This window comes from Dermochelys coriacea, chromosome 3 (genome assembly GCF_009764565.3).
Source record: "Dermochelys coriacea isolate rDerCor1 chromosome 3, rDerCor1.pri.v4, whole genome shotgun sequence".
NCBI classification, from domain to species: domain Eukaryota; kingdom Metazoa; phylum Chordata; order Testudines; family Dermochelyidae; genus Dermochelys; species Dermochelys coriacea.
In genome coordinates, this window is record NC_050070.1 from 85,140,743 (window position 1) to 85,160,524 (window position 19,782).

A 19,782-nucleotide genomic window follows, 5' to 3' on the forward strand; every position below is an offset into this window, starting at 1 on the left:
CAGATAGAATCTGTACATAAATCTAAAAGATCAGCAAAGGGGAAATGTTAACCAGATGCTGGTAAATAATGACACAATGTGATGAGGTAAGCTCACCACTCATACACTTTAAGATGTATATAAATGGGTGTTGAAATGTTTAAAAAGCTCTCTCACACCAGCTGGATGGAAATATCTGAAATGTCAGCATTGTGTAGTTCACCATCTGTGTATCCACATTTTTTCTCTTTATTTTAAGGATTCCTTATGTTGGAGAGAGAAAAATGACTCTTCTGTAGTTCAAATGTGCTTGTGAAATGGGATTTTTTTAAAAGATTTGCTTTGTTCCAAATAATCAGATGCAAAAGAACAATTGGTAGCAACCTACAACTAGTCAGAAATAATACTTAGCACTTTTATGAACTACTTTTTATCATCAAAGCTTTTTACACACATTATCTAATTAATACATAATTAAATAAAATGAATGAGACAATAATCACCATGAAACAAACAGCTACAAACACTTTATTTCCCCAGCTATTATCTTTTAATAGAGGGCACATATTGGATGCTAGTGCTATTTGAATGGAAGAGGGCAAAAAGGGAGCCTGAGAAACAATCCCCACCCTTCTTTCCAATGTAATTGACTTCAATCTGTTGTGATCGCATCATTTTGGGGTCAGCCTTAGGAAAAGCTGTGAAGGTATCCACATTGTTGAGCAGGTTGTCACCCATGGAATATTATTTCTTACTGGAAAAGGAAAATAAAGAATGTTTATGGACTGCTAACCAAACAACGACTTCCATTATTATTATTTAATATTCATATTGCTACTACCAGGCAAAATGACAGGTTGGACCGACCCTATTGTGCTAGGTGGTGTACAAACACAAAACTTCCAAGATCTTGCCTATAGAGAGAGTATGGATAGAGCTCCAAAGAGAAATCCATACAAACAAAGAAGGAAAAGAAGAGCCAGAAAAAAAGGAGAAACTGGATTTTTCTTCCCAAATAAACAGCAACGTGATATAGAATATGCTCTAGGTTTTATCTTCTAGCTAAATCTTATTTTTGTTTTGTAATAATCAACTTGAGAACTGTATCTATCAGACACCTGAGTTTAGGTCAGAAGAAATATTGTTTAATATTTGTCCATTATCCAAGAATAATGAAAATTAATTAGATGCAAACAAAACACAAGTGAATATTGAAGAGGAGATCTCTTCTGCCTAAGGACTATTCATTAGGCTGTTACGTACGATTCTGAGTGGGGAGAATCATAATAGAGATGTAATTTTAACCACAGCATCTCTTTCTCACTTCAAAGAAAGTTGTCTATTCAAAGTATGCATCTCTGGATTTCTCTTTAAGATATTATTTTGATAGTTCTTAGTTGAGTGTGTGGGGGTTGGCTGGGTGATGTTTTTTTTGTTTTGTTTTTTTAATTCTTGAGAGAGCCAGTAATATACATGTAGCTTCATTTAATTTCATGATTATAGTGCAAAAAGCAAAGGAGGACTTGTGGCACCTTAGAGACTAACACATTTATTAGAGCATAAGCTTTCGTGAGCTGCAGCCCACTTCATCGGATGCATTTGGTGGAAAAAACAGAGCCGATGAAGTGAGCTGTAGCTCACGAAAGCTTATACTCTAATAAATGTGTTAGTCTCTAAGGTGCCACAAGTCCTCCTTTGCTTTTTGCGACTCCAGACTAACACGGCTGCTACTCTGAGACCTGTCATTATGTTGGTGAATGATGTTGAACCCTGTTTTTTCAGGTAGCGTTAGCTAGGGCTGTTAGACCCCAGTGACTGTGAAATATATAGTATGTGCGTAAACAGTGCGCCCCTTTTCAAAGTCCTTAATACAGTCAGTGATCTAGACTTATTGTTGGCCTTACACAATTATTTGTAAGGGAATCAATTTGAGACTGTGCCGGCGACCATGAACGACCTGGAAAACTCCCCTGCCTGCTGTAGCATGGTGCAGCGGAGCGCTCCCTCGGTCGGTACAGCTACTTGCTTTATGCGGCGACAATTCACAGGGCAAAGTCTGTTGCCAAGAAAGCAACAGGCTTTTCCCTCGGCTCCTGTTGGAGCTGGGCTGGCGCTGCTAACCTATGCAGGAATGAAAATCGCACTGAGGCCTGCACAGTAAAGCGCCCGCTTGGCTTGCCGGGCGCCGGGCTGGATGCCTCGATGGTTCCCTGCTCCCTTCCTTTCCTCCGGGGCACCTGGCATTGGCCATGGTGGGCAGCCAGGCTCCTGGGCTAGATGACCCAGGCCAGCCGTTCTGAGCCCCCCCCCCCACGATGAGCCAGCTTGCTCAGATGGGCCAAGAGGGGAAGGAGAAATGGGGGCCGGGGGCCTTTCCCTGCCCTTCAGCTCAGCCCCGGGAAGCTCCTCTGAGCATCTCTTGCTCTATTGCCGCCCCCCGCCCCCCAACGGGCAGCTGCGCTGCTGCCTCTCCTAGCGGGGCTTCACCACGAGGAGCTATTCGCTCTGCAGGACGGGAGGGAGGAAGCCCCAGTCCCTGCCATCTCCTGCCCTCTAACTCCCTGGGCCGCGCCCAGCTCCCTCCCCTCCCGCTCAACGCTGCCCCCTCCGCCCGCCCCTCAGTCCTCCCATCGCCGGGGCCCCTCCCTCAGCGCTGCCCCCGTCCCTTCTACGCGGCTGCCTCTCCGCCCGCCCTCAGTGCTGCCCCCTGCCGGTCCCCACGTTCCTCCTCTCCCGCCGGTTCCCGCCCTGCGGCCGCCCCGCTGCCCCTCCCCCGCGCGCTGCTGTCTCTGCCCCTCCCCCGCCCGGCGGCGGCTGTGCCTCCCCCCCCTCCCCTCCGCGCTGGGCCCCGGGGCCACGTGCCGCCGCCGCCGGAGTTCTGCCCCTGGCCGCGGTCTGCCGTTGACGTCACACTGGGAACAAGCCCGCGGCCGCCCGCGAGCCCCTCACGCTCACACACCCGGGAGGCGGCGGCGGCGGCGGCAGCAGGAGCAGCAGCGCCCCTGCCCCTGCGCCTGCCCCTGCCCCTGCCCGCTCCTCCGGCTGCCTCCGGCTCCGGCTCCCGCCCGCCCCGGCCCCCCGCTCGGCAGCCGGCTCATGAGAAGCGCCTGCCCGCCCTGATCCCACGTAAGGACCCGGTGCAACTGCCCGCCCCGGGTCGCGGCTCTGCGGAGCCCGGCTCGGGCCGCAGCCCCGCCGCCTGCCCCGGGCTGTGCCCAGCCACCCCGCGCCTGGGCCGGGGCGGGCTCCCGGCAGCAAGCGGGTGCGTGGGGCGGCGGGAAGCCGGCGGCGGCGTCTTCCTTTTGCCCCCCCGCCGCGGCGGCGGGTTTCTTTTTTCACAGCTTGGGGCGGCAAAAGCTGGAGCGCCCCGGCCCCGCGCCGGGCCGAGCGCACCCCGGGCTGGGCTCAGCTCAGCGGCCGGCGCGGGGAGCGGCGGGTTCAGCACCGCGGTCAGGGCTCTGAGCCGCTGCCTCGTGGCTTCCCTGCCTTCCCGCTGGTGGCGGGGCGTTGGCCTTTACTCTGCCCGGGTATTGGCCGCCCCTTCCCCGGGCGCGTTTCCCTCCCTCTCAGGCGTGACCCGCCCCGCCGGGTGCGCTCCTGTCCTCTCCCGGCAGCCCGGCGGCAGGGAAGGGAGCCTGCAGCTGCCCCCGCTGCTCACTTTGTGCTGATTTGCCTCCTCGCCTCTTCTGCTCGCAGGCGGCGCACCTGGCTTCGGCAGAGATGAATGAAAGCGGCTCGCTCCACGGCCCCGGGGTCCCGTTAGCCCGCATGCAAGCCAGCGATGGCAACTCGTCCCTGGAGCTCTCCTCGCAGCTCCCCGTCTTTGCCATCAACCCCTGGGACGTTGTGCTCTGCATCTCCGGGACCATCATCGCCTGTGAAAATGCCATCGTGGTGGCCATTATAGTCTACACTCCCACCCTGAGAACCCCTATGTTTGTGCTCATTGGGAGCCTGGCCACAGCGGACCTACTGGCTGGCGTTGGCTTAATCCTGAATTTTGTTTTTCAATATGTGATCCAGTCAGAGACCATTAGCCTTATTACCGTTGGATTCTTAGTTGCCTCCTTCACTGCTTCTGTGAGTAGCTTGTTAGCCATCACAGTTGACCGCTACCTTTCCCTGTACAATGCACTGACTTATTACTCAGAGACGACGGTCCTCTGCATTCATATGATGCTGATGGTTACCTGGGGGGTGTCCCTCTGCTTGGGACTACTACCTGTTCTAGGCTGGAATTGTCTAGATGACTATTCATCCTGCAGTATTGTCAGACCCTTGACCAAAAGTAACGTGACTTTGCTGTCTGCCTCTTTCTTTTTGGTTTTTATCATCATGCTTCATCTGTACATTAAAATCTGCAAAATAGTTTGCAGGCACGCACATCAGATAGCTCTCCAGCAACATTTTTTGACTGCATCTCACTATGTTGCTACTAAAAAAGGAGTCTCTACGCTTGCTATAATTATTGGGACCTTTGGAGCAAGCTGGTTACCGTTTGCAATCTATTGTGTAGTTGGAGATCTTGACTACCCTTCTGTGTACACTTATGCCACACTTCTACCTGCTACTTACAACTCCATGATCAATCCTATCATTTATGCCTACAGAAACCAAGAAATTCAGAGGGCCATGTGGGTTCTTTTTTGTGGCTGCTTTCAGTCTAAAGTGTCCTTTCGTTCAAGATCGCCCAGTGATGTCTAAGTGACTTTTCTTTTTTTAGTGCTGCCCAAAGAGACAAGCTACTTAGTAAATTACAGTGCCTATAATGAACTAGATCCATGTTGTGAAGTTGTTGAAAACATGCTTAACCCTTAGCACTTTATGTACATATATTTGTATTCCTTGGAATGTTCAGGTATGGAGCTTTCACGTCTGTAAAAAAAAATGTGGTTGCACACAGAATTGTACATCACATTTGTAAAATGAAGACATTCCAATACTGCTTAATTATAGCACTTTATTTCTAGCTGCTGAAGTGCCAAACAGTGTTGCTACTTCCAAGGGCAGAGAGAAGGGAAGTGAAATGTATTTTAGGTGTGAGTATATTTTGCTGCACAATGTTGACAGATTATAACATTTTGTACACAAAGAAATAAATGCATTGAACATGTAATTTTATTTTGTGTGTTTAACTGATTACAGAGATATGAAAGCTGAGCAAGATCCCTTTTTGTTTACTCTAAAAAGCTCACCCTGTACTTGTATCTAAGGAAACTACTATATTTTACATATGCAGAGGAAATATCTCACAAAAATGCTTAATTGCTATTTTTGATTGTTTTCTTTCATTATCCTGACTAGTATTTATTTATCTTCCTTAAATATCTTGTTGATTTTTTCTCCAATTCTCACAGGGTCTCATCTTTTATTCATAGGTTGGTCCATATTAAAATATTACAATTTAAAAAATTAAGGGAAAAATATCCAAGATGCTTTTCAGTTTCAGCCTAAACTCCCTTATTTCGCCCCTTAAAGGAGAAATAAAATCAGCTGATTTGGGGGAAAAAATCAGTTGATTCCCTAAAAGCCTGTACAAGGCCATCATAAATTGGCTTATATGACCATCTACCATTCTGAAGCTAAATGTGTTTCTCTTTCCCTCTGCTTGATTGAACTCTAACACTAACATGGAAGAATCACGTAAGTGCAGCTTTGTTGTCTGCCTGTCTTGGAGCAGTTTAAAATTTTCTGACAACCCAGTGGCTTAGTGGAGTGATTTTTGCCAGGAGCCAGGTGAACATTACACGTAAGCTTTGAAGGATTTCGTCACTGAAGATCAAATTCCTAGACAACTGATTCTTTTAGTAATGCTACATTGTATATGCAGCACACTTCAAAAATATTGCTGGACAATTTACTATTTAAATTCAGTGAAATTATGATTTATCACTTACCAGTTCAACTTTTAGTTAAAGGCTGCAACAGATTAAACCTCTATTCATGTATATAGGGCATAAATATTAAAGAATGTAGCCTCTAATATTTCCAAACTATACCCAAGGCAAACCACCAAACAAACACTCATCTCCTGGAATGACTAGGGCCATAAGAACATAGTAAGTCATAGAGATTCTCGAGCAGTATTTTTAAATTTATATTAAAGCCAAAATACTGTTAATAACAATATTATTGGTAATGAATGACTTTTCAGTTTAAGAGTAATATGATCAAACAACTAGAACCCAGACTCTCATAACCCTTATTAGTAAAAAATTTATTTATTATGTATCAGCTGCAGTTTTTTGAAAGTTTTTGGAAGATCCTCAAATAAATATTACAATAATCAGTCATAGAAGTGACAGCATCAGTCATTAATATCTCCCTGATCAAAGGCCTTAATCTGGTGTTGTTATAAAGTTGATATAAAGTAGCCTTTGTGATATGTCAAAATGCCCATCAAATGAAAATTCTGAACACGTCAGTACACACAAGGCCAAATTCATCCCTCTTTTAACTCCATTGAAGTATTTTTGTACTCAGATGTTATTTAACAAAATTAATCGCCAAGAGAGATGACCAACAGGTGGCTAGGAGCAGTCAATAAAACTTACCACCTTCTAGGATTTAGCTTTATAATTTGTTATCTCAGACTGAATACCATCAAAACTATACATTGAGACTGCAATAGGTTTTCTGATTTAGATAGGAACTATCATTCCAGTAATTAAAATTGGTGAACAGAGAAATAGAAGCAATTCATAGTTATTTACCCTCATACAATCTTCAGGTGTGTTCTGAGTACATTTTTAGACCAGCATATATAATATTTACTAGTTAATTTATTTTGCATTTTGTTTGTATAATGTAAACACATTTTTATTAACCATTTTCTCAATAATTTACAATAACATTTAACAAAACTGAAAATAATCCCTTATTTTAAATTAGAAGTATTGTGATTTTTTAAAAAAATTAATAAGCATTCTTCTACTACTGTAATGAGTATCAAATTTATTTTTAATTATTACAGCCATTTGTAATACTTTTTTTTGGCATATACCATGTTAAGAAACCTTTTGCTGACCAAGCTAATAATTCCTGGGAAGGAGTAAACCAAAGTGGGGATGGTATTTTGATTTTGTTTTGGCTACCCCCTTGGACTGGAATTGACGTCAATCTAGTTGCAGTAAAATATGGCCTTTCATTTCCAGAGTCTTGATCTGCAGGGATACCTGAGCAGAATAATATTAGCACAGACTACAAAATATCTGCGTCCTCAAATCAGATCTCACTCTGGAGAAACAGAAAGCATAGTCCTTGGCTGAAAACACCATGAGAGGAAATCCAGTAATTTTATAGATTTATACTAAATATTTTTTCTTGCTTAGATTGCTATATAAAGTAAAGAAGCATGCATTTGCTTCAGAAGACGGTTTTACATTTGCAGCCTCTGCACACACACAATCTTAAACTGGCAAACTGCTGGTTTACCTTGGCTGCTGAATGATTTTTGACAAAAAATTTAATTATATGCTGGAATTTATATTATTAATCAACTATGAAATGTATCACAATAATCAACAAGAACCACCACTTTGAGGATTGCTTCTACTAATTGTGCTTACTACCTGAAGTCAATCCAATTCACTTATCAGGTCTGATCCTGTCGTCCCCAAACCCACACTAAAGTATATGGGGAATTTTGCCTGTGTAGGGACCTCAGAATTGAGATGGTAATCTATTATCATAAAAATAGCCACTCTGACAAACACTTATTTCCATGAGACCTCTGCAAGAAATGAGCCCTATTCTTGGAAATATTTGCAAGCATAGGCCCTAAAGTAGTTATTTTTATAAAAACAAATGCTCATCCCAATCTTGCAGTCTCTATGTATGCAAAATTTCCATTGACTTCAGTGCAACCATTGGGTGTGATATGTGATTATGGTATTTTATGTGTAGCCCTCATTGAAAATATACCATGAGGTGCCCACCTTTAAAGTCATCAGTAGTTTTTGTGGTAAAATAGATAATGTAATGATGTCACAGTTCTGGGCAACTTCAACTGTATTCCCCCTCTATTGTTCATCAAGGACACCTACTCTCAGGCTTTCCGCTCCCCAGATATTACCTCTCTTGAGCAGAGATACACATCTCACTCCTGACTGGGTTATTTCCAGGCTGCACAGTTCCCTGCCTACCCTATGAATTCCCCAGCAATTCAGATTGTTTAAGCAATTCTGTTTTGCTCTCTCCTCAGAGGCCATAAACCAGGGGTGGGCAAACTTTTTGGGCTGAGGACCACATCTGGGTGGGGAAATTGTGTGCAGGGCCAGGGCATTGGGGTGCAGGAGGGAGTGTGAGGTGTGGGAGGGGGTGCGGTGTGCAGGAACAAGCTCAGGGCAAGGGATTGGGGCAGAGGAGGGGTGAGGGGTGTATGAGGGGGCTCAGGGCAGGCGGTTGGGGTGCAGAAGGGGTGCGGGGTGCAGCAGGGGGCTCAGGGCAGGGGGTTGGGGTGCACAGGGGGTGCAAGGTACAGGCAGGGGGCTTAGGGCAGGGAGTTGGGGGTGGGGTGCAGGAGGGGTTCAGGCTCCAGCCCGGCGCCACTTACCTAAAGTGGCTCCAGGATGGCAGCAGCACACACTGGGGCCAGGGCAGGCTCCTTGCATGCCTGCCCTGGCCCAACGCCACACTGCTCTGGGAAGCAGCTGGAACCACGTCCTTGTGCGATCCCTGGGGGATGGGGGAGGGCACAGGACTCCACGCACTGCCCTTGCCACGTCTCCAGGTACCTCCCCTGAACCTCCCATTGGCCGTGGTTCCCCATTCCTGGCCAATGGGAGCAGTGGGGGTCAGTGCCTGGAGGCAAAGAAAACGTATGGAGCCCTCTGTCCCGCCCCCCCCCCGGGGCTGCAGGGACATGATGCTGGCTGCTTCTGAGAGCGGCGCGGGGCCTGCAGCACCGTGGGGGGCAAGTCCCCCAGGCCGGATCCAAAGCCCTGAGGGGCTGGATCCGGCCCACGGGCCGTAGTTTGCCCACCCCTGCCATAAAGAGTGGTAAGTGCCCTCAGTTATAAGGTACCACACAGCTTTTTCTAATCAAGTATGTTTATTCTTAAGGTGAAAGCATTTCAGAGAAAACATTTTAAAACAATAAAAAATACGCTACACACATTCTAATAAGCTTACTAGAGACCAACCCTAATTCCAGGAATGTCTCTGGTAGGAGTCATTCCTTAAAACAACACCAAGGATTTTTCTGTGGTTACAAGTTCATAACTGCCTTTGCTCAGAACAAGTACACCCATGAATAAGTCATCCTGGCTTGTATAGAGTTGAGACCTCTGATCTACAGATTCTGGGAGCAGGTAATCAGTAGATGTAGCAAGGAGGCATGGCCTCCCTCAGAGATTGACAGGGAGGGATGGCTGCCTGACGCCTGGTGGGTGGAACCCACCCTGCCGGAAGCAGAGGGGTGGGATAGGAATAGGAAATACAAAAGGCAGTCCCTGCAGCTCACTTGAGGGAGACAGATGCTTTGAACCTACTCCAGCAGTAGGAGCCTGCAGAAGACTGTTGATGTCCTGAGGACTTACTAGAGCTGCCAGACATGCCAGATGCTGAGGAGCTGCTGGGATTGCCACTGCCGGTGTACCTCAGGGAGATGGAGGATGACCCTGGGATTCAGGTACACCCTGAAGAGAGGATAGGAAGTAGCCCAGGGACAGCTGACTATCATCCAGCTGTGTTGCTGCCTGAACCCAAGTCAGTGTGCTGCAGCCGAATCTCCACTGACCCAGTGGTGAAACACTCTGCCATTGTTAAGCCCTTGGGCTGGGACACAGTGGAGTAGGGTGGCAGCCTCCGCACCTTAGGCCAGAAGGCCTATCTTGGTCTACAGTCTGCCAGAACTAGTATGCTAGATCCTTAGGGTGACTGTTTAGTGCCCCTCCCTACCTGAGAGCCTGGGTCTCTAGACTATTCATTGTTTTGCCCTGCCTAAAGGCTGGAGCCTTAGACTGTTTGGGTGTGTCACCCTGCTTGCGGGCTTGAGCCCCAATGGCAAATTACTGCTTGGCCCAGCCCAGAGGGTCTGAGCTCTGGAGACAGCTAATTTGTCCCATTTTAACAGATTCACATTCTGTGTGTGTGACAGTGAGGAGGCGTGGCCTCCCTCTAAGATTGACAGGGAGGGATGACCATGACCTCCTACAGAAGACAATGGACCTCTCCTCAGGGCATAGCTTTAAAAGGCTGGGATTTTGCAAAATGGGACATTTGCGTTCACTGCCCCCTAGAGTTTTCCTAGGAAACCCACTTAACTGAAAGTGCATTGTTGTCTGGCACATCGTTTAAAAGAACCCTTTGAAGCGCCTAACTCTTCCTATGGTTGACATTAGGTATGTTTCTCCCCTATAGACATTACATACAATTACTCAATAATACATAAGCATTTACATTTTTAATAGAATGAACTCCTAAGATACTTAAATTTAATTCAATAAGGTTTGTTCGGGATATTGCAGAAAATTTTATATATCTATCACAAAAGGCACATATGTAAAGTTCCCACCTGCTCCTACTGAAGTCAATGTGAGTTTTGTTACTGACTTCAAAAGGAGCTAGAGAGCCACAGGCATAAAGGCAGCGATTATGCAAAATTAAAACACTTTTAAACTTGAGACGGTAACCCTTTAGTGTCAGCTCTAATTTTCATTAGCAACCGACAGCTTATTCATAACCTTGAAAATCATGTGAGAAATGCAAAATCTGTAAGGGCCAGATTCTGCCACCTTTACTCATGCTGGGAATACCATCTTCTGTGATTTGTTCCATGCCGATCAGTGAGACTGATGATGGAGAGTAGAGCACTACTCCATGAGAGTAAGAGTGATAGAATCTGACCCTAAAACACCAAACAGCCCCTGATTCTCTTCTCACTTACAGGAGTAGCTTCATTGACACCAACGGTTACACTGATGTAAGTGAGTGGAGAATCAGGCCAAGGGCCTCATTATACTGTATATTGAAAAGTCACCCGGATTCAAAAATCACAGGTCAAACAACAAACTCTTTAATGAGTTAAAAAACCCACATTTTTACACCTGAAAAATGAAACATTTATATTTTTTAACAATATAATGACCCACTTGTACTACATAACTACAACCTTGTTTGTTTCAGTGTATGTTATCACCTATCTTCTGTCATCGTTTTAAAGGGACACAGTCAATTTAAAAAAGAGGTAAAATGAACTTCTGGTAGTACAGCTGTCCCTGAGATCCCCTGCGATCTGCTATAGGTTTTCAAAGAATAGGGAAATGTGATTGTAAAAAATTTTCTCTTTCCAGTTGGGGCTTAAAATGTCCATATAAATGACAGGAGGAAACTGATTAACCAACCAAGGATGCAATTCACCACTACACAGAGGACCAGCCCACTTTTGGGTGCTTATGTAAGACTTAAGTGGTTAAATTTGCGGATGATACTAAACTGGGAGGAGTGGTAGATACGCTGGAGGGGAGGGATAGGATACAGAAGGACCTAGACAAATTGGAAGATTGGGCCAAAAGAAATCTAATGAGGTTCAATAAGGATAAGTGCAGGGTCCTGCACTTAGGATGGAAGAATCCAATGCACCGCTACAGACTAGGGACCGAATGGCTCGGCAGCAGTTCTGCGGAAAAGGACCTAGGGGTGACAGTGGACGAGAAGCTGGATATGAGTCAGCAGTGTGCCCTTGTTGCCAAGAAGGCCAATGGCATTTTGGGATGTATAAGTAGGGGCATAGCGAGCAGATCGAGGGACGTGATCGTTCCCCTCTATTCGACACTGGTGAGGCCTCATCTGGAGTACTGTGTCCAGTTTTGGGCCCCACACTACAAGAAGGATGTGGATAAATTGGAAAGAGTACAGCGAAGGGCAACAAAAATGATTAGGGGTCTAGAGCACATGACTTACGAGGAGAGGCTGAGGGAGCTGGGATTGTTTAGTCTGCAGAAGAGAAGAATGAGGGGGGATTTGATAGCTGCTTTCAACTACCTGAAAGGGGGTTTCAAAGAGGATGGCTCTAGACTGTTCTCAATGGTAGCAGATGACAGAACGAGGAGTAATGGTCTCAAGTTGCAATGGGGGAGGTTTAGATTGGATATTAGGAAAAACTTTTTCACTAAGAGGGTGGTGAAACACTGGAATGCGTTACCTAGGGAGGTGGTAGAATCTCCTTCCTTAGAGGTTTTTAAGGTCAGGCTTGACAAAGCCCTGGCTAGGATGATTTAACTGGGACTTGGTCCTGCTTTGAGCAGGGGGTTGGACTAGATGACCTTCTGGGGTCCCTTCCAACCCTGATATTCTATGATTCTATGATTCTATGAATGGGCCTTGCTCTGGCACAGAGGTGAGTTTCAGCCTGCCTGAATACATAGGGAAAATGAAACTGTCTTAATACTCAAAATGCTGCCAAATGCACAAAGCAAACAAAGACATTCTCACCCCTTGCATTCTTTTTCCGTGATAGTACTTCATGCCAGCAGGTAATACATTTTCAGTAAAAATGTTGATTTTTTAAAAAGTAGTATCCCTTTAAATTATGTAAAGACAACAGAAATAAAAAGCAAAAGATAGAAAACATTTTTTCTGGATTCTCTCACCTGAATACAGTTGTCAGGGGTTATTGGGTACCCGTTGTTAAAATTTTCCTCCTGCTTGGAGAAGGGTCCACACATAACAGATGCTGGTCACATTGCTTAGTGTGTCACTGGAAAGTGCTTAGATACCACGCTGATGGTTGGTTGTAGTGTAAGACCCTGAACAGAACTGAGAAGAAGAGAAATTGAAATTTAGATAATTTCCTTGCCTCTGATGACATTTACTCCTTCTCTGGAAGCATACATCATCTCTGCTAGGGATTGCTTCTGTCTGGGACTTATTTTAATATTTCTAAAGGAGCACATGGCTTGCTTTAAGAATGGATTACACCAAATAGAGATTCTTTTAAAAAATATTCCTAGTGCAGGACACAGACAGAGTCCCCTAGAAGGTATTCACCCCCATTCTTCATATCAAATTAGACAAGTTGCATATTATGCTATACTGTTATATTTTTCAAAAACAATGTGCAAATATTTCAACCAAATGGCAAGTTATGTTGCCTCCTCACTTGATTATAACTTTTATTTAAGTACAAACCATGACAGATTTCCTCCCTCTCCTCTCTGCTCTGCACTCCTGCTTTATTACCACAGGCTAAAGGGGAATTTTCCTGGGAGTCTTTTGTGGTAGTAGTAGTATACTAATCTCAGTTATAAAACATTCTATGGTCCAGATTCATCCTGGGTTTTCAGTGCACTTCCATTAGAGTAATCTAATCCTAGACATGACCCTATTCAGTAAATTAAGAACCATAATTGTACTAAACTATGTATAATTTGAAATTCCATGGCCTGTGTTATGCAGGAGGTCAGAGTAGATGGCCTTCTAACCTTAAACTCTGTGACTCTATGCTGAGAAAAGGGAAAAACTGAATAGCATAAAACATTGAGAGGAAGTTGGACCCAACATTATTAAGATAGCTAATCTATTAACTTTCTAAAGGCCCTTCTATTTCCTTCCACTATGTGACCCAAAGGAAAACAAAGCCAGGGAAAAGCTAAGGTAGGGGTTGAGGAAACAGAATGTGCTGTGTAGCAAGCTCCCTCCTTACCCTGCAGTCATCAATATAACCATGGTAAAGTTTTCCTCTCAGAATATGATTTTAGTAGCTAATCCCAACAGTACTCTATTTTTCCCTATCAACAATGCAACTTTAAGGAATCTGTTAAATCTATATATTGTGAAGAAGCAAGTTCTGATTAATTTGATTCAGAAATTGCCTACCTGTTCATGTCCGTGGTCCTATTGGGAGCAATTTCTAATGAATAATTTCAGAATCCTACCTACTCATCAGAAATTGGCTAGAGATTGATGCTGCCAGAACTAGAAAGTAACCCTCACTGCAGCTTGATTCTCACCCCAAACTAGATTATAATTACACAAACCCATTAGCATAAATTTTGACCGAAAAAATGCAACTATTAAGCTGATATGCACCCAAAAGAAAAAGCATATTGATTGAAAAACCCTTCAAACACACGGATGATAAAATATGACTATCAGACTTTAAATGGTTGGACCTAGTAAATGTATGCATCTGCTCTGCATTAATTTGTGACCGAACTCATTCAAATAGTAAATAAATTAATAAATTGACAGCACATAAAAGCAAAGCCACAACCACAGAGCCAAATCCTCAAGTCCTCATCCACTGTTTATTCAGTCCTTACTCATGGGATGTTTTCCCTGAGTAAGGACTGAGAGTTAAATTCACCCCTATACAAAGAGCTTCCCTTAAGTGCAGGCAATCAGGATGGTTGCCCTGGGCACCAACTTTTGAGGGTGCCAGATCAACACTAGCCTCTTGGCTGGTCTGGTCCAGTCTGTTTTTTTCCCCCCACTTTTTCTCTGGCAGTCCACTTGATGGTTGGAGGAAACCAAAAATGTTTTCTGCCCTGGGCAGAAAAACCCTGTGCCTGCCTATACATAGTGTCAGCACCAAGCCTATGAATCACTTAGAGCCAGATTTTTAAAAGTATTTGGGGGCCTAAAGATGCAAGTAAAGTGCCCAAGTGGGATTTCAGTGGGAAGTTGGCACCTATGTGCTTTTGAAAATTCCACTAGGTACCTATCTGCATCTTTAGGCACTTATATACCTTAAAAAATCTGATCCGTAAGCCCTCAAAGTAGGCCAGGGGTTCTCAAACTGGGGGTCGTGACCCCTCAGGGTATTGCAAGGTTATTACATGGGAGTTGCGAGCTGTCAGCCTCCATCCCCAAACCCCTCTTCGCCTCCAGCATTTATAAAGTGCTAAATATAAAAACGTGTTATTGATTTATAAGGGGGGTTGCACTCAGGCTTGCTGTGTGAAAGGGATAACTGATATAAAAGGTTGAGAACCATTGAAGTAGGTGCTATATGCAGGATTGACCTTCTGCCTGAGTCAACCATGAGAATAAGGATTCCAGGATTTGTCCTGTTAAATAATATAGCATTGTTTATTTACTGTTTTATTTCTTATTACATAATAAATCATGACATTGCTTCTTAACAAAAAATGCTGAAAGCAAAAGGTGATACAAATGAGTTACCAGTAACTCATAACAATGTTTTTTTCGTGTGGAGACAGAAATCCTCACAAACATCTAAAGGAAAGAAAGGAGTTTACATAAACAGTATTAATTGCATACAAGGCTAGAGTGTGCCTTTAGGCACAGCCTTAATCAAGGGGTGTGTGTAAGATTCTTTACACCTGTGGGAATTCTGTGCCACTGCACATGCATAATTAATGAGACGTGCATATTTTTAATTTTTTGTGCAGAAAAAGCTTCTGCTGAAAAGTTGCTGCAGTTCTGCCTTTTGCCCACCAGAAGGCACTGTGGTGAGAGAACACAGCAGCCACACCAAGCCAGCTAGGGAAGAGAAAGAGCCTGTCTTCTTCCCAATCCCTGTCACACCAGGTCAGGAGAGAGGGGTTATGGGGACACAGACAGTGTGGAGTGCTTTGGGGGTCAGACAGGGGCTCATAAGGGCTAGTTGGGGAGGACAGAGTGGGGCAGGGGCTGAATGGGATTGGAGGCACAGAGCCACAGTGGGGAAGGAGGTGCAGGGCCACATGGTGATGGGGGAGGGGTTGCCGAGCTACATAGGAACAGGGAGTGGCTAGGTGGGGTCATAGAGACACATGGGGATGGGGAGGGGTTGCAGGGCCACAAAGGGACAGGGGAAGGGGGTTCAGGGCCACATAGGGATGTGGGGAGTGGATGTCTGAGTGGAGAGGGAGGGACACATGTTCTTGACTGAATGGGAGAGGATAGGGGTCAGCGAGGGTCTGCATGGGGGAAGCTCCCTAATAGTCCCTGCCCACTCCCCCCAAAAAGCTGTTCCATACTTTTCCTACCTATACCCAACAACTCTCTAAGTTCATACCCAGGCTTCTTCCCAGCAATTATTTTCCTCTTTCTCAGCTCCTCTGTTACTCCTGACCCCCCATCCTTGCACTGCTTCTGAGGTGTACAGGAAATATGATTCTATATTGTAGTTTAAATGAATTATTATTCAGAGTTCGGTATGAATATGCCCAGTAAGGAATCTATTTGTCAAAAAACATTTTCTGAATCTTTTTTTGTTGTCTGTATTGTTACAGACATACTTGCTGACAGGTATTTTGAAATAAATGACCAAAAATAATTGAAACTGGTGTGATTATATTGTGTTGTTTTAACAAATAAAATATGCAGAAATTTGCAGAATTTTAAAATATTGTGCTCAGAACTTTTAATTTTTTGGTACAGAATTTCCCCAGGGGTAGTAAGATGCACCACCCAGCATAGCCTTGGGGGGCATTGTGCCTCAGACCCATCTCTCTGAGACACAATTCCCTTCTAGCTTCTACTTTGCTAAAGTAATTTGCTGCTGGCAGGGGCGGCAGGTTTGTATAATTTTTCATGGCACCCAGAATGGGTCCAAGTCTGCCCCCCCCCACATGCCTAAGGCTCTGGGAGGGAGTTTGGATGAGGGAGGAGGGAGAGGTCTGGCTCTGGGATGGAGTTTGTGTACAAGATCTGGGCTGGGGCAGGGAGTTGGGATACATGAGTGGGGGCAGGCTCTGGGAGGGCATTTGGATGTGGGCTCTGGGCTGGGACAAGGGGTTGGGGTGCAGGAGTGGTTGTGTGGGCTGGCTCTGGGAGGGAGTTGAGGTGCGAGCTGTGGCTCCCGCTCTTGCACCTCCAGGTCCGAGTCCGGTGGATGCTTGAGGCACCTAGGCAAGAGAACAAGGGGGCTGGTGCAGGCAGTTGGGGTGCAGGGGACAGGCTCTAGGAGGGAGTTTGAGTGCAGGGTCTGGGCTGGGGCAGCAGGGGGCTGGAGTGCGGGAGAGGGTATGGGGTGTAGTGCTTACCTCAGGCGGCTCCCAAAAGTGACCCACAGCCCCTCTGGGAGCAGCTCGGAGGCAGGAGGCCAGAGGGGGTCTCTGCATGCTGCTGCCCACAGGCACCACCCCCGCAGCTTCCATTGGCTGCAGTTGGCAGAGTTGGTGCTTGGGGCTGGGGCAGGGCATGGAGACACTCCTCCTTCCCCCCAGGGACCACAGGAATATGCTGGTGGCTTCCAGAAGTGGAGTGGGACCAGCAGCCGGGAGCCTGGCTGGCAACAGAGTGCCACTAAAAATCAGCTCCTGTGCCACCTTGGCACATGTGCCGTAGGTTGCCGATCCCTGCACTAGTCTGTGTGTATGGAGATAGATAGACGGAACCCCAGGCACGCAGCAGGCTGAGCTGGGCTGGCGGCCAGGACCCCAGCTGGCAGGGGCCGGCAGACAGAACCCCAGACTAGGAGTGGGCTGAGCGGCTCAGCACGCTGCCGGTCTGGGGTTCTGTCTGCTGCCGGTCTGGGGTTCTGTCCATCCAGGCTGGCAGCGGGATGAGCGAGGCTGGCAGCTGGGACCCCAGACCGGCAGCACAGGCGGCAGACGGAGCCCCAGACCGGCAGCGTGCTGAGCCACTCAGCCTGCTGCTGGTCTAGGGTTCCGTCTGCTGGCTCCTACCAGCCGGGGTCCAGCCGCCAGCACCGCTCAGCCCGCTGCCAGTGTGGGGCTCCATCGGGGGAGCCTGTAAATGTAAAATTTATTACTGGCATGAAAAACCTTAAATTAATGAAGACTTCTCAAAGGTTGCCGACCCCTGGACTAGAGCCTGCATAATCCTAGGAGAGCAGCAATTAAAAATATTCCATAATAAGAAAACCTGTCCATAAGATAGGATGCCTTGGATGCATCAACTAAATTTAGAGCCAATTAAATAGCTGCAAAAACATAAACATTTACAGCTAACAAATGATTCAGACAGCAAACCCCACACTGGAAAGGGTCCAAAAGATAACAGCAGCCACAGGCCAAATGAAGGTTCCAGCCTTAGCTCCCTGAAGTTGCTTCCATCAGAGAGAGGGCAGTTGTGCTGGTAGGCAGGTAATGGATTAATGTGGAAAGTCTCACTGCACCCCAAAATAGCGCTGACTAGTGGTGTCATTTCCACATTGTCTAACAAAACATTTACAGGTCCTGGTTTCCCCAGGATTGCCCCTTTTACGAGAGAGCAGTCCTGAGAAATCTGCAAGGTGCTCAGTACATAGGGACAGCTGTCCAGTTTTGTGGTCTCAGGATCCTCCTGGATGTCCTGGTTTTTGTGCACTTCAGAAGTGGCAACCCTATCTTCCAGAGCCCTCCAGTGGTGCTGGAATATTTTTATAGGAGGGGTGATGAAGTCAGAAACCATGTATTTGGATTGTTATTTCTACTTCATGCCACAGGGTAGGGCAATACCAGTTCTAGCACCTATGGAACCCCCTATCCTAACAAGACCCCTATGTAGAGTAAGGGGTGTAGGACTGGCTATGGTGTCTTTGCAAAACCCCAAAATTCCCATGCAGCAGTGCCTTTAGGTAGGTTTTTCTGCCTGCTGTACACAGTAGGTAGAACTGAGATTAAGGATTGAGCAGTTGAAAAACAAAGTGAATGTGAAGGATGTGACAGACAGGAAAGATGATGAAACTGAGCTAAGTGGTGGTTGGGATTTTGTCAAAAGAGTTGAATAATTTTTTTTCATTATTCCATGTTCCTTGCTGCTCCCCCGCGCCCCCCCCAAAAGGCTATTGATTTCAATTGCACTAGGCATGTATCTGCATCCTTAGGTGTCTAAATAGCCTTTTAAAAATCTGGCCCCAAATGTCTAATCAAAATTAATGTAGCTCAGATTTTGAATATTAAATACTAGCAATGACTATCTACAAACCAAAGATTATTCATTGAAATGATTCTGTGGATAATTCTGAATCTTGAATCCATTCTAGCAAATTGTAAATAGCTCACAGACAATTCACAAACAGGTAAGAATCAAGTAAAATTATTCACTTAATTCTGCTTTCAATATTCTTCCATGATTGGACACTCCCATTTCAAGAGTGTATGAGGTGGGGAGAGTGAGATCTGGGTATTTTTTACATCTCAGGCAATATTTGCAATTGGTTTGAGTATGATATGGCTACATATTTTTATCTGCACATATATTACTCCAATGAAAAGTTTTTAGTTAATGCATTTGGTTAAACTTCCTGTTTTTAATCTCTGAGCCAATATCTTGTTCTCATTTTAACTTAATATGTAGTAGGCATCTGTCATTTATTTATCAAATCTATTTGAACCTTAGAAATCATCCCTTCTCTACCATATTTTCCAATTAGAACATCTATTCTTTCAATTGTTTAGGGAATTTCAGTGAAAATATCCTACTACTTGGCAAATTTGGAGTCGCAGCATTTCAGGTTTACCCAGGGGTTCCTGGAAGAGAGGCTGCCCAGGAGAAGGTGAACATAAGGCTATGGGTCTGGGTAAGAAATCCTGCTCAAAGGAATGTTTTTATTACATTTTTAGGCTTGTATATTTTGCTGTGGTCGCGGTAAGGTTTTCTCTGAGAGAGGGAGTTTGGCTGTGAGTTGTGGGCTTTTATGTTGAATTTCTTCAACTTACAGCCTCAATTAGAGAAAACACAATAGAAGTTTTGTGTTACAGATTTTAAAAACAAGCTGATCAACTGTTTTTCCCTATCTTGAAATGAAGAATATTTTGTATGTATGAATTATCATTTGCTCACTGATCATGTGTTGGTCTCCAGATTCACAATATTGTACTGAAAAGATGAGAGAGAGAGAGAGAGAGAAGAGACTGCAGAAACATTCTCCATTATGTGGATTACTATTTGAATAGAGGATAACTC

The 19,782-nt window shown here is 45.3% G+C and overlaps 1 protein-coding gene across 1 annotated transcript; it reads left to right on the top strand.

The window, feature by feature from the left end:
• Window positions 1-3,675: 3,675 nt before the first annotated feature.
• Window positions 3,676-5,064, top strand: GPR6 (G protein-coupled receptor 6). The gene has a single exon (XM_038396563.2). It carries the CDS (start codon window positions 3,700-3,702, stop codon window positions 4,681-4,683), a length of 984 nt encoding a protein of 327 aa, XP_038252491.1. The 5' UTR covers window positions 3,676-3,699; the 3' UTR covers window positions 4,684-5,064.
• Window positions 5,065-19,782: the final 14,718 nt, after the last annotated feature.

What these genes read in the sequence shown, in the direction of transcription:
- GPR6 (XM_038396563.2), top strand. Translation starts at nt 3,700, where the DNA reads ATGAATGAAAGCGGCTCGCTCCACGGCCCCGGGGTCCCGTTAGCCCGC.